Genomic DNA, 12,750 nt, shown 5'->3' with positions numbered 1-12,750 from the left:
ATGGTTCGGGCTCCCAATGCGTTGTTCTGCACCTCCAACTCCAAACCCCCACACTGGGAGGATTCTCATAAAAAAACCCCTAAATTCCAAGTATTTGTCCCTTAAACCCCTTAAGTGCAGAGTACTGGGGCTGAACTGGGGCCAAACTGGGGTTGAAGTGGGGCCAAACTGGAGTTGAACTGGGTCCAAACTTGAGCTGAACTGGGGCCAAACTGGGGCTGCTCTGGGGCCGAACTGGGGTTGAACTGGCGTCTTGTGGCTCCTTTGGATGAACCTCGTGCCGGTGGTTCCGGATCGTTCCGTGCCGGAGCCAGACCTCGGGAAACACCGGGAGCGGTGCCTGGAATGCGGCACATCCCGGGAAACACCGGGAACGGCGCCTGGAGCGGGGCACGGCCTGGCAAACACCGGGAATGGTGCCCAGAGCGAGGCACATTCCAGCACCAGGGCCCCTTCCCCACCCGGATCCGTCGGGATGGCGGCAGCAGCACAGACGAGGCTCCAGGCCTTTTATTAAAAACATTGGATATAAGTTAACGCGGCACGGCAGATCCCAGATCCGGGCGGATCCCGGCCCTGATGGATCCTCGATAACCAAACGGCGACTCGGTGAATGGATGGAGCAGCTGCTCCGGCGGCTCAGAGGGACAGGAACGGCCTCGGGGGGACCCCGAGGTGCAGCGGCTGCTCCAGGGACAGCACCAGGAGATCCCAGTTACAGCCAGTGGATCCCGGTGACACCAGTGGACCCCAGTGACACCAGTGGATCCCATTTACAGTCAGTGGATCTCAGCTACAGCCAGTGGATCCCAGTAACACCAGTGGTTCCCAGTGACACTGGGAGATCCCAGTTACAGCCAGTGGATCCCAGTGACACCGAGAGATCCCAGTTACAGTCTGGATCCCAGTGACACCGGCAGATCCCAGTGACACCGGCAGATCCTAGTTACAGTCAGTGGATCCCGGTAACACCGCGAGATCCCAGTTACAGCCAGTGGATCCCGGTAACACTGCGAGATCCCAGTTACAGCCAGTGGATCCCAGTTACAGTCAGTGGATCCCAGTAACACCGCGAGATCCCAGTTACAGCCAGTGGATGCCAGTTACAGTCAGTGGATCCCAGTGACACTGCGAGATCCCAGTTACAGCCAGTGGATGCCAGTTACAGTCAGTGGATCCCAGTGACACTGCAAGATCCCAGTTACAGCCAGTGGATCCCAGTGACACCGCGAGATCCCAGCTACGACCAGCGGCTCCCAGTGACAGCCAGCGGAAAGGGGACGCCGGGCAGAGCCCGGCGCGTCCCCGCCCTAGGGACACTTGACGGACGCGTTGCGGAAGTGCGGCCACACCCGGAGCAGCTCCCGGGGCCCGTAGTGGTGCACCATGACGAGCCGGGAGAAGCGGCACCTGTCGTAGTCCAGCCGGTACATGGTGAAGGCGCCGGGCGGCGGGTCGGTGACGGCCACGCCCAGCGCGTGCAGGCAGATGCCCACGAAGGCGTCCTCCATGTTGATGACGGGCAGCGTCTGCGCCACGCCGAAGACGCGCAGCGCCAGGTCCCCCGAGAGCACGTAGGCCGGCCCGCCGCAGTAGGGCGGGTAGGTGTCGTTGGGGTACACCTCGCGCGGCACGAACCACTTGTAGGCGCGGTTCCGCAGCGGCCCGGTCCAGCGGTACACGTAGCCCGTCAGGAAGTCGGTCCTGGGCGGCCGCAGCAGCCCCGCCAGGTACTCCAGGTTGAGGAAGACGTCGTGGTCGGCCTTCATCACGTAGCTGGCGTTGGGGCAGAAGCGGCTCACCCACTCCAGCCCCATCAGCGTCTTGAGCGTGAGGTTGTTGTAGGTGTCCAGGAAGTCCTGCTGCAGGAGGTCCCCGTGCAGCGCGTCCTCCTCCTGCAGCACGGGGCGCAGCTCGGCGCCGAACACGGGGTGCACGCCGAGCAGGAAGAGCCGCAGCACCGTCAGCCCCGGCACGGCGCTCTCGTCGCCCCAGGTGCGGCGCACGGCGTCGCGCGCGGCCAGGTCGGCCGGGGACGTCACCACCAGCAGCACCAGGAACGGCGCCCGCTCCCGGCACTTGTCGGGGTGGTTCAGCAGGAAGCGGTAGGGGTAGGGGTACGGCGGCTGCAGCGGGTGCCGCGGCGGCCGCGGCGGCTCCGTGGCGTTGCCGGGGCGCGGGGTCGGGCTGGGGGGGGCGGTGGTGCTGGGAGGGGGCAGCGAGTGCCGGGCGTGCAGGGCCAGCAGGGTCAGCGCCGCGGCCACCGGCAGCAGGAGCAGGCGGCAGCTCGGAGGGAGCTTCATGGTTGACCTGAGGGGTGGGAGAGGGGCTCGCGGTGGGCTCGGCACCGGGGAGGGCACCGGGGAGGGCTGGCACCGCCATTCCCTGCTGGCACCGCGATCCCGCTGGGCAGCCACATCCCAATCCTGCCGTGCCCAAATCCTGGCACTCAAATCCCACCGGCACCGGGATCCCACCCAGATCCCGCTCCCTGAGCACCCCAATCCCACCCAGATCCCGTTCCCTGAGCACCCCAATCCCACCCAGATCCCGTTCCCTGATCACCCAGATCCCACTCCCTGAGCACCCCAATCCCCCCGGCCACCACGATCCCACCCAGATCCCGTTCCCTGAGCATCCCGATCCCCCCAGCACCAGGATCCCACCCACATCCCGCTCCCTGATCACCCAGATCCCACTGGCACCGGGATCCCACCTCGATCCCACTCCCTGAGCACCCCAATCCCACCCAGATCCCGTTCCTTGAGCACCCCAATCCCACCCAGATCCCGTTCCCTGAGCACCCCAATCCCCCTGGCCACCACGATCCCACCCAGAGCCCCTGGCTCGGCGCCCACCTGAGGCTCCCTGGGTGCCCAAACCCCCCCTGCACCCCCTCGGCATCCACCGGGCCCCACCCTGGGAACGGAGACCCCACCCCCCTCCGTCCCTGCCCCCTCCCCAAAGTCCCTGGGTGCCCCTCCCTATTCCCGGATCCCTCCGTGCCCCCTCCCCATTCCCGGATCCCCCCGTGCCCCCTCCCCATTCCCGGATCCCCCCGTGCCCCCTCCCCATTCCTGGTTTCCCTCTCTCCCCCCCCCCCATTCCGGGTCCTGATAAGGCTCCGGACGAGATAAGGGCAGGAGGCGCCGCCGGGGGCCCGCCAGTTCCACCAGTCAGACCAGTTTGGGGTCTCAGGGGAGCCCTGGGGGTCCTGGGGTTGAGTCCAGCTCTGCCCAGTTCATCCCAGTTCGCCCCTGGGCTTTCCCAGTTCGCCCCAGGCTTTGCCACACCGCCTTTCCCAGTTCCCCCCAGTTTGCCCAGGTGCTGCGTTCAGCCCTTCCCAGTTCCCCCAGCCTTTCCCAGTCCCCCCAGTGGCTCCCAGTCAAGCCCAGGTGCTGCTCCCAGCTCTTCCCACTGTGTCCCAGTGGCTCCCAGTTAACTCCAGTCGCTGCTCTCAGCCCGTCCCAGTGTCCCCCAGCAAGTCCCAGTGTGTCGCAGCCATTCCTGGCGGCTCTCAGCCCTTCCCAGTGTCTCCCAGTAACTCCCAGTGCGTCCCAGTTGCTCTTGGTGGCTCCCAGTTAATTTCAGCCACTACTCCCAGCCCTCCTCAGTGGCTCCCAGTGTGTCCCAGTCACTCCCAGTGGCTCCCAGTTAACTCCAGGTGCAGCTCCCAGCCCTTCCCAGTGCTCCCAGTAACTCCCAGTGTGTCCCAGTCACTCCCAGTGGCTCCCAGTTAATTTCAGGCACTACTCCCAGCCCTCCTCAGTGGCTCCCAGTGTGTCCCAGTCACTCCCAGTGACTTCCAGTTAACTCCAGGTGCAGCTCCCAGCCCTTCCCAGTGCTCCCAGTAACTCCCAGTTGTGTCCAGTCACTCACAGTGGCTCCCAGTGGCTCCCAGTTAACTCCAGGTGCAGCTCCCAGCCCTTCCCAGTGCTCCCAGTATCCCGCCCGCCGTGGCTCTGTGGCCGCGGTGCCCGGCAGGGGCAGAAATAAGAGGGCACAGGTGACGCAGGTGCCACACCCGGCTGGGGCCACGCCCCCCCGGGGCCACACCCAGCCCTCCTCAAACTTCCTCCTGCGGCCACACAGGGGCCACCGAACAGGTGTCACCAAGGACACGCAGGGGTCACTGAACACGTGTCACTAAGGACACACAGGTGTCACCATGGACACACAGGTGTCACCGAGGACACACAGGTGTCACCAAGGACACGCAGGTGCCACCACGCCGGCGCCATGGCTGCCACAAACAGGTGGCAGGGACCCCCCAGGTGACACCGTGGACCCAGAGGTGACAGGGACCCCCCCCAGGTGCCACCAGTCAGGGTCCGTTCCTGTCCCCTCCCCCCCAGCCACGTCCCAGCTGGGTGGGACAAAGGGACAAAGGCCACCGTGGGAAAGGGCTGGGAACAGCGGGAATGTCACAGCAGGAACTGCCCTCCCCCACCCCATTCCCGAGTCCCCAAAATGTGTCCCCAGCCCCATTCCCTGCCCCCAGACCCATTTAGGGCCCCCCCAGCCCCACTTGGACCCACGTGAGCCATTTCCCTTCCAAACTCTTTTATTTCCCACCCCTTAAAAACCCCAAAATAGTAAAAAAAAAAAAAAAAAACCCACAAAAAAAGTATAAAAATACACGGGGGGGAGGGCAGAGCCTGGGAACTGGGAGGGATTTCCCCTGAAAATGGGGGAGGTTCTGGGGGGGGTCCCCAGGAATCCGGGGGGTCTCCAGGGATCGGGGGGGTTCCCCAGGAATCCGGGGGTTCCCCAGGGATCCGGGGGGTCTCCAGGGATCGGGGGGGTTCCCCAGGGATCCGGGGGGGCTCCCCAGGGATTCGGGGGGGCTCCCCAGGGATCGGGGGGGCTCCCCTCAGCCCAGGGTGATTCCCACCGACTCCAGAGCCTCCCGAGCCCAGGAGGGGGGCCCCCCCCGCCCCCCGTACATGGCGTCCATGAACTCCCGCACGAACTCCGGGAAGCGCTGCCGCAGGATGCTGTCCCGGATGGAGCCCATCAGCTTCATCTGGGGAGGGGGAGACGCGGGTTAGAGGGGTGGGGGGACCCCCGAGACCCCCCCCCCCCCCCCCAGGGCCTCCCCCCCCTCACCTGGTAGGCGATGTTGTGCAGGGTGAGCAGGTGCAGCGCGGCCGTGTTGGAGCGCAGCAGCGCGTGCAGGTACGCCCGGGAATACCTGGTGTAGAGAGGGGGGGGGGGGGCGGAATGGGGAATTTGGGGGGGGTCAGCCCCACCTCGGAGACCCCCGAGACCCTCCCCAGAACCCCCCCCGCCCACCTCTGGCACGTGGGGCAGCCGCAGTCGGCGTCGATGGGCCGGAAATCTTTGGCGAATTGCTGATTTTTCAGCTGCAGGGACCCCCAGGGCACCAGGGCGGAACCGAAACGCTGCCGGGGGGGGACAAGGGTGGGTTACGGGGGTCTCCCAAACCCCGGGGAAGGGTCCCCAAACCCCGGGGAGGGGTCCCCAAACCCCCCCCAGGCCCCCCTTACCGCCGTGCGGGTGGGGAACACGCAGTCGAACATGTCGCAGCCCAGCGCGACGCAGACCACCAGGTCGGTGGCGTAGCTGGGGGGCGAATCGGGGGTGACTCCGGGGGTCCCCCCCAGCCCGGCCGGCTCTGGGAGGGGGCTGGGGGGACCCCCGGACTCACCCCACGCCCATCAGGTAGCGGGGCTTGTCCCGGGGCAGGTGCTCGGTGCTCAGCTTCACCGTGCGCCAGAACCGCGCCTTGGCCTCGCCCCCGCTCAGGCCCCCGATGGCGAAGCCGGGCACGTCCCGCTGGGTCATGGCTGGGGATGGGGACCCCAAATCACCCCGGGACCCCCAAATCACACCTGGACCCCCAAATCACCCACCCCGGGACCCCAAATCACCTCTGAACCCCCAAATCACCCACGCTGGGACCCCCAAATCACCTCTGAACCCCCAAATCACCCACCCTGGGACCCCCAAATCACTCCTGAACCCCCCCTGGGACCCCCAAATCATCCCTGAACACCCCCAAGACCACCAGAGCTGCCCCAGGACCCCCAGAGCCCCTCCCAAGCAGGGATGAGGGTGGTGAGGATAGCGAGGAAGGCCTGGGGATGAGGATGGGGATGGTGAAGATGTTGAGGAAGGCCCGGGAATGAGGGTGAGGATGATGAGGATGTTGAGGATGGCCCGGGGATGAGGATGACGATGGCGAGGAAGGCCCGGGGATGAGGATGAGGGTGAGGATGATGAGGAAGGCCCGGGAATGAGGGTGAGGATGGCGAGGAAGGCCCAGGGATGAGGATGAGGGTGAGGATGATGAGGAAGGCCCAGGGATGAGGATGAGGGTGAGGATGATGAGGAAGGCCCGGGAATGAGGGTGAGGATGATGAGGAAGGCCCGGGGATGAGGATGAGGGTGAGGATGGTGAGGAAGGCCCAGGGATGAGGATGAGGGTGAGGATGATGAGGAAGGCCCACCTCGGATGCAGCGCAGGCGCAGCTCGGGGTCCAGCCCCCCCTGGATGATGGCGAAGAGCAGCTGCTGCTCCGGGCGGGCGTGAGCGGCCACGCAGCGATCGAGCCAGCGCACCGACCTGCCACCGACAGCGGGCTGGGGGGGCTGGGGGGGTCCCAGGAGGGGCTGGGGGGTCTCAAGGGGGTCCCAGGAGGGGCTGGGGGGCTCCCAGGAGGGGCTGGGGGGGGCTGGGGGGCTCCCAGGAGGGGCTGGGGGGTCTCAAGGGGGTCCCAGGAGGGGCTGGGGGGGTCTCAAGGGGGTCCCAGGAGGGGCTGGGGGGTCTCAAGGGGGTCCCAGGAGGATCAGGGGTGTCTTGGGGGGGGTCCCAGGGGGATCTCAGGAGGGTCAGGGGTGTCCCAAAGGGGTCCTGGGGCATCCCACGAGGATCAGGGGAGACTCAAGGGGGTCCCAGGAGGGGCTGGGGTGGTCCTGGGGGATCTCAGGAGGGTCTCAAGGGGGTCCCAGGAGGGTCAAGGGGGGGTCCTGGGGGATCTCAGGAGGGTCTCAGGGGGGTCCCAAGAGGGTCAGGGGGGGTCCTCAGCAGGGTTATGGGGGTCCCAGGAGGATCAGGGGGTCCTGGGGGGTCTCTCAGAGGGGTCCCAGGGGGGTCTCAGGAGGATCCAGAGGGTCTCAGGGTGTTCCAGGGGGGTCTCAGGGTGTTTCAGGGGGGGTCCCAGGGGGGTTTCAGGGTGGTCCCGGGGGGGTCCCCACCTGTGCATGGCCTCCTCGACGCGCGGCCCCGTCGTGGTGCTGCTCACGACATCGTCCAGCTGCATCACGATATCGGCCCCTGGGGGGGGGTGGGGTGGGGCCGGGGGTCACCCTCGTCCTCCCCACCCCTCCCCCTTCAGGATTTGGGGGTCCCGGCGCCCCCGCCCCGTGCCCCCCTCACCCAGAGCGTTCTGGATCTCCATGGATTTCTCGGGGCTCAGCAGGATCTGCTCCCCGCCGTGGGGGGGCTGGAAGCGCACCCCCTCCTCCGACACCTCCGACAGCTCCAGCAGGGAAACCATCTGGAACCCCCCGCTGTCCTGGGGGGGACCCCAAAACGGGCGCTGAGGGCGCGGGGACACCCCGGGACCCCCCGGAACTGGGGTCCGAGGGGGTGCCAGGACCCCCCCCCCGAGGCTCAGGGGGACAAACCTGGGGGGGATCCCCCCAACTGGGGGTCCTGCCCCGACAATTAGGGGAGCTCTGGGGGTGCCACCGTCCCGAATTTGGGGTGCCGCCCTCCCAATTTTGGGGTGCCGCCCCCCCCCTCACCGTCAGCAGGTTGTGGGGCCAGTCCATGAAGCCGTGGAGGCCCCCGGAACGCCGGACCAGCTCCGAGCCCTGCGGAGAGGGGAGAGAGCAGAGCTGGGAACGCCGCCGGGAGCGGGGGAAGCGAACGGGATCCCCCCCGGGAATCCCCCCCGGGAATCCCCCCCGGGAATCCCCCGGGATCGGCGGGGGCCGCGCTGGAATCCCGCCGGGATCCCGTCAGCTCCGACCCACCCCAGCCGGAATTTGGGAACGGAGGGAGCTCGGGGCGGGGGAAGCCGGGCAAAAGGGACGGGGCGGAACCGCCCGGCGCCGCTCACCGGCCGCGTGCCCAGGTGGAAGGTGTTGCCGAGGCAGATGCGGCAGCCGAGCGCCGCGAGCTGCGCGGCCGTCAGGCCCTTGGCGGTGCCGCGGGTGCCCACGGGCATGAACACGGGGCAGGGCACGGTGCCGTGCGGCAGCCGCAGCTCCCCGGCCCGGGCGCGGCTCCGCCCGCACTCGGCCACGATCCGCAGCACCGGCGCCGGCCCCGCCGCGGGCGCCGCCATCTTCGGCGCACGTGACCGGAAGAGGCGGTGGCGCCGCCGGCGGAAGTGACCGTTACCACGGCAACGCGGGGGCCATGTTGGGCCTTGTGGGGATGGGCAACGGCCGAGGCCGGAGCCGCCCAGAGACCCCCGGAGATCGCCCGAACTCAGCAGAGACCCCTCGAAACCCCGACAAGGCACGGAGCCGAGCCAATTCCTGCTGCTTCTGGGCCCTGGGGGATCCCCAGGCGTTTCCCGGGGGGTTCCAGCCCCGGGGCTTCGCTTCGGGGCTGCCGTTCCCCGCGAGCGAACGCACGACGCTCGGCGGTCACGGGAGCGCCGCGAAACACCGGAGCAGCCAGTCGGCGAGAAGGCCTCGCTGACAGATGGCCGGCTGATCCACTGCGAGAGGCTTTTCTGTTCCTTAAGACTCCTCTCTCGGCTGCATCGGCCAGCCCGCTGGGAGTGGCGGGCGCGCTGTCTAACGGCAGGGAGGGCGGGGAAGCGGAGCAGGGCGGGCTCCCGGGGCTGCGCTCCCGAGGGAAGCTCCGTCCGCCAATTCAATGGCGGAACCGCTGAGGGGCGGGACCGCGTCCCCGCCGCCTCAGCTGACACAGCAGCGCCACCTCCCATTGGCTGTGAGCGATGAGCGACGGCCCAGCGACCAATAGGAAGCAGGCTTGTCTTTAAGGTCCCGCCCTTTACAATGATTGGCAGCTCCCTGCTCCACTCCGCTCCGCGCGCTCCCGTGACGGGCAGCCCAGCCGGCCAATGGCGACGCGCGCTGCGGGAGCGGGGCGGGCCCGGCGGTGCCGGATGAGGAGACTCTGAGGGGAAGTTTGGCCGCCGCCGCCGCCGCGGGCCCCGTGAGGAGGAGCCGCCGCCGGGAGCGCGGGCCCGGCACCGCCGCGCCGCCATGGGCAACCGGGGCATGGAGGAGCTCATCCCGCTGGTCAACAAGCTGCAAGACGCCTTCAGCTCCATCGGGCAGAGCTGCCACCTCGACCTGCCGCAGATCGCCGTGGTGGGCGGGCAGAGCGCCGGCAAGAGCTCGGTGCTCGAGAACTTCGTGGGCCGGTGAGCGGCGGCGGCGGCGGCGGCGGCGGGGAGGGCGGCGGCGGGAGCGGCGGGAGCGGCGGGCGGCGCTACGGGCGTAGGGCGCGTTCGGGAATAGCGGCGGCGTAAGGGCGCGGCCGGCGGAGCGGGCCCCGCGCTGCGCCAGCGGCGCACGGGCCGCGCAAACGGCGCAAGGGCCGCGCTGCGCCAGCGCCGGGACGGCGGCGGGGCCCGAGCGGGGGCTCGGTGCGGGCCGCGCCCGTGCGGTGTTGGTTCGGGGCAGGGCGGTCAACGGCGATCGGAGTGAGGGCAGCGGGGGTTCCGGAAGGGTTCGGGGGGGGGGGTTCTGTGCGTGCTGCCGGTGTCGGCTCCGTGCCCGGGACGGCGGCGCGGGATGGTGCCTCGGCGCCCCGGGATTCCTCGGGAATGCTGAGCTGCGTGGGCCTTCCTCCCCACCACCACCACCACCACCGTCATCATCATCCTCATCATCATCATCATCCTCGCCGTGGGGCTGCGCCCCGGAGATAGGAGCGGCGCTGGGGTGGGCCCGGGAGCCGAGCGTGGCCGCCCCGATAACGGGGAGCAGAGCTCAGCACCCTCCCGGCAAGGCGAGGGGGATCATCCCTTGGGGGAAAAATCCACAAAAACCGAGTTCGGCTGCACCGGCAGAGCGCTGCCCCGGCCCTTGGCCTTTGTCTGCATCAGCTGCTCGCCCCGTCCGTGCGGAGCCGGTTCCTGCCGGCGGCTCCGTCCTCCCCTGCCCCCTCGGTCCGGGGCTGTCACTTCCTGAAGCATCCAGGACACCGCCAGCAGCCTCCTTGTCCTTCCATCCCGGCCGTGTCCCACTCTCCCCTCAACCTTCGTGTTCCCAAAATTCCCATCCCCGTGTTCTTCCCGCTGTTTCAGGCTGGTTTTGACAGCCCTTTCTCCGTGGAAATGCCCCACTGGGAGCTCCAGCGGGGCTTTCCTGCAGCTGGGCTTTCTCCACTGGGTCCCTCCCTCCCTTCCTGTGGCGTTTCTCCAGGTGGATCCGAGTCCAGGCTGGGATCCGCCGCTTTTCCCTTCCATCCCAGTGCAGGCCGGACTCCCAGCCTGGCTTTGGGCTTTTCCAGCAGCAGCCGGGGTGGAAGCGGTGGAGTTATTCCCCATCCTGAATTCCTGGGAATTCTGGCAGCCTTTAATTACCCAGCCCTGGTAATTAAACCCCTTTGTGTCGCAGTCGGATCCATCCGGGAATCCTTCCCCACCTCGTCGTGCAGCTTGTGCTAATTAGGGTTAATTACACCCCAGGGGTGTCCTGTCGCTGTCCTTGGGAATGTGAGGATGGGGTGGTGAGGAATGCTGACCTGACCGTTGTCATCCCAGCTTTGAGGATGAACAGGGGCCGGGGTTTTTTTTTCCCCTGGATCACGAATTCCAGCTGGGATGAGCCGGGGCCTCGGGGCTGTTCCGATTGTCCCAACGATCCGCAGGGATCCATCGAGCCGGGCTCGGAAACTGCCCGTGGGGGCTCGCTCCTCTCAATCTTTGCAGCTGTGGGAGCTTTATCTCGGTTTTTCCGAGCCACCAGGAAGCCCTGGATCCGTGTTGGGAGGCCCTGGATCTGTGTTGGGAAGCCACGGTCCTGTTTCTGTGGGTTCTGTACCCCCAAAATACATGGGAAGATAATCCTGAGGTGCCCAGAATCCCTTGGAGGGACCTGGAATTGGGCTGGGAACGCTCTAAATCCATGACTTAGCCTAACTGGGCTGGAATTTCTCCATGGGGAACGGCCTGGCCTCACTGGGACATCCGTGGGGGGATTGGGATTGGTGGTGAGGGGCCTGGAGCGCCTCAATCCCTGGATTTAGTGGGAGAAGCACCGAGGGAAGGACCCAGGATCGTCACTGGCGTTCTTTGTGGCCCCAATGTCCCTCTTTGGAGCCTTGTCCCAGCCCTTCCCGGAGCTGTCTCTGGCCTGGGGGACAATGGAGCCGTTGTCCCCCGGGGGTGGGGACAGTCCCGAGGGATCCTGACCTCAATGGGGCATTATGAGCCCTTGTGCCCAAGGGAAGGCCGGGGTTCACCCTGGGCTGGGAATCCTTATCCCGCCTCGGGGAGCGTCCCCTGAAATGCCTCGGGGATCCCAAAGTGGGGCTAAGCCCCAGGTGTTGGGATCGGTGGGATTTGGGGCCAGAGGGAGAGCTGAGTCCCACGGGAACGGGACGAGGGCGGTGACCCATCCCGAGGGTCCCCAGGTCTGGTGGGGCTGGGGGTCTCCAGGGGTAAATCCGTGGGATTTGCCTTGGTGGAGTGGGTTTGGTGGGGAGCCGTGGCCAGAGGAATCCAGGGAATTCTGTCAGGAATGGGAAGGGAATCGTTTGGAGCGAGGTGAAGCCGGGGTTCGGTGTTTTGGAAACGTGGAAACACGCTCAGGTGTTTCCCCAGCAGTTTTCCTGGCACTGAGAAGTTCCCACCACACTTCTCCACCCTGAAACCTTTGTCCCTTTGTCCCTTCGCTGGCCCTGGTCACACCTGAGCCCAGGTGGGAGGCGGCAGGATCCGGGCCGGTGACGTCCCGGGGCTCCTCCGCACGTCACCGCAGGGCTCGGATCCTGCCCAGCCGGACACGGGGACAGCCGGGGCTGGGTGGCACCTGCCACCCGTGTCCTTCCCCGAGTCCCCTCCTTCCCCTCCGCATCAGCGACTGCCAGCTGATGGAGCCGGGAATCCCGGGGGGCTGGGACAGGGAGATCACCTCAGTTCCCCCTGGGAATGGGGCTGGGACAGGGAGATCACCTCGATTCCCCCTGGGATCAGGGCTGGGATCAGGAGATCACCTCAGTTCCCCCTGGGAATGGGGCTGGGATCAGGAGATCACCTCGATTCCCCTGGGAATGGGGCTGGGATCAGGAGATCACCTCAGTTCCCCCTGGGAATGGGGCTGGGATCAGGAGATCACCTCGATTCCCCTGGGAATGGGGCTGGGATCAGGAGATCACCTCAGTTCCCCCTGGGAATGGGGCTGGGACAGGGAGATCACCTCGATTCCCCTGGGAATGGGGCTGGGATCAGGAGATCACCTCAGTTCCCCCTGGGAATGGGGCTGGGATCAGGAGATCACCTCGATTCCCCCTGGGATCGGGGCTGGGATCAGGAGATCACCTCAGTTCCCCCTGGGAATGGGGCTGGGACAGGGAGATCACCTCGATTCCCCTGGGAATGGGGCTGGGATCAGGAGATCACCTCAATTCCCCTGGGATCAGGGCTGAGACAGGGAGATCACCTCAATTCCCCCTAGGAATGGGGCTGGGAGATGGGGATCACCTAAATCCCCCTGGGAATGGGGCTGGGACAGGGAGATCGCCTCGATTCCCCCTGGGATCAGGAGATCACCTAAATTCCTCTTGGATCG

General features: G+C 66.8%; 2 protein-coding genes across 2 annotated transcripts; both read right to left on the bottom strand.

Annotated features, from left to right (window-relative positions):
* Positions 1-488: 488 nt before the first annotated feature.
* Positions 489-4,159, bottom strand: LOC128802806 (beta-1,3-galactosyltransferase 2-like). Its single transcript, XM_053969377.1, has 2 exons — positions 3,880-4,159; positions 489-2,310 (listed from the first exon to the last, which is right to left on the bottom strand). The coding sequence occupies exon 2, from the start codon at positions 2,301-2,303 to the stop codon at positions 1,311-1,313; it is 993 nt and encodes a 330-aa protein (XP_053825352.1). The 5' UTR covers positions 2,304-2,310; positions 3,880-4,159; the 3' UTR covers positions 489-1,310.
* Positions 4,160-4,553: 394 nt separating this feature from the next.
* QTRT1 (queuine tRNA-ribosyltransferase catalytic subunit 1) lies at positions 4,554-9,292 on the bottom strand. The gene is made up of 10 exons (XM_053969363.1): positions 8,091-9,292; positions 7,774-7,842; positions 7,403-7,541; positions 7,222-7,300; positions 6,474-6,589; positions 5,672-5,810; positions 5,511-5,586; positions 5,296-5,405; positions 5,110-5,194; positions 4,554-5,026 (listed from the first exon to the last, which is right to left on the bottom strand). Exons 1-10 carry the CDS (start codon positions 9,279-9,281, stop codon positions 4,874-4,876), a joined length of 2,157 nt encoding a protein of 718 aa, XP_053825338.1. The 5' UTR covers positions 9,282-9,292; the 3' UTR covers positions 4,554-4,873.
* Positions 9,293-12,750: the final 3,458 nt, after the last annotated feature.

This window comes from Vidua macroura, unplaced genomic scaffold, assembly GCF_024509145.1.
Source record: "Vidua macroura isolate BioBank_ID:100142 unplaced genomic scaffold, ASM2450914v1 whyUn_scaffold_189, whole genome shotgun sequence".
Classification (NCBI taxonomy): Eukaryota; Metazoa; Chordata; class Aves; order Passeriformes; family Viduidae; genus Vidua; species Vidua macroura.
Note: the sequence above shows the minus strand (reverse complement) of the source record. Positions and strands in the feature narration are given on the sequence as shown.

Bases quoted from the DNA above. Each gene is read 5' to 3' on its own strand.
- LOC128802806 (XM_053969377.1), bottom strand. From the start codon at position 2,303: ATGAAGCTCCCTCCGAGCTGCCGCCTGCTCCTGCTGCCGGTGGCCGCG.
- QTRT1 (XM_053969363.1), bottom strand. From the start codon at position 9,281: ATGGAGCTGAAGGCGTCTTGCAGCTTGTTGACCAGCGGGATGAGCTCC. The intron at 7,301-7,402 runs GTGAGGGGGGCA...ACCCCCCCCCAG, and splicing joins GGAGATCCAGAACGCTCTGG to GGGCCGATATCGTGATGCAG. The intron at 5,587-5,671 runs GTGAGTCCGGGG...TTCGCCCCCCAG, and splicing joins CGCTACCTGATGGGCGTGGG to CTACGCCACCGACCTGGTGG.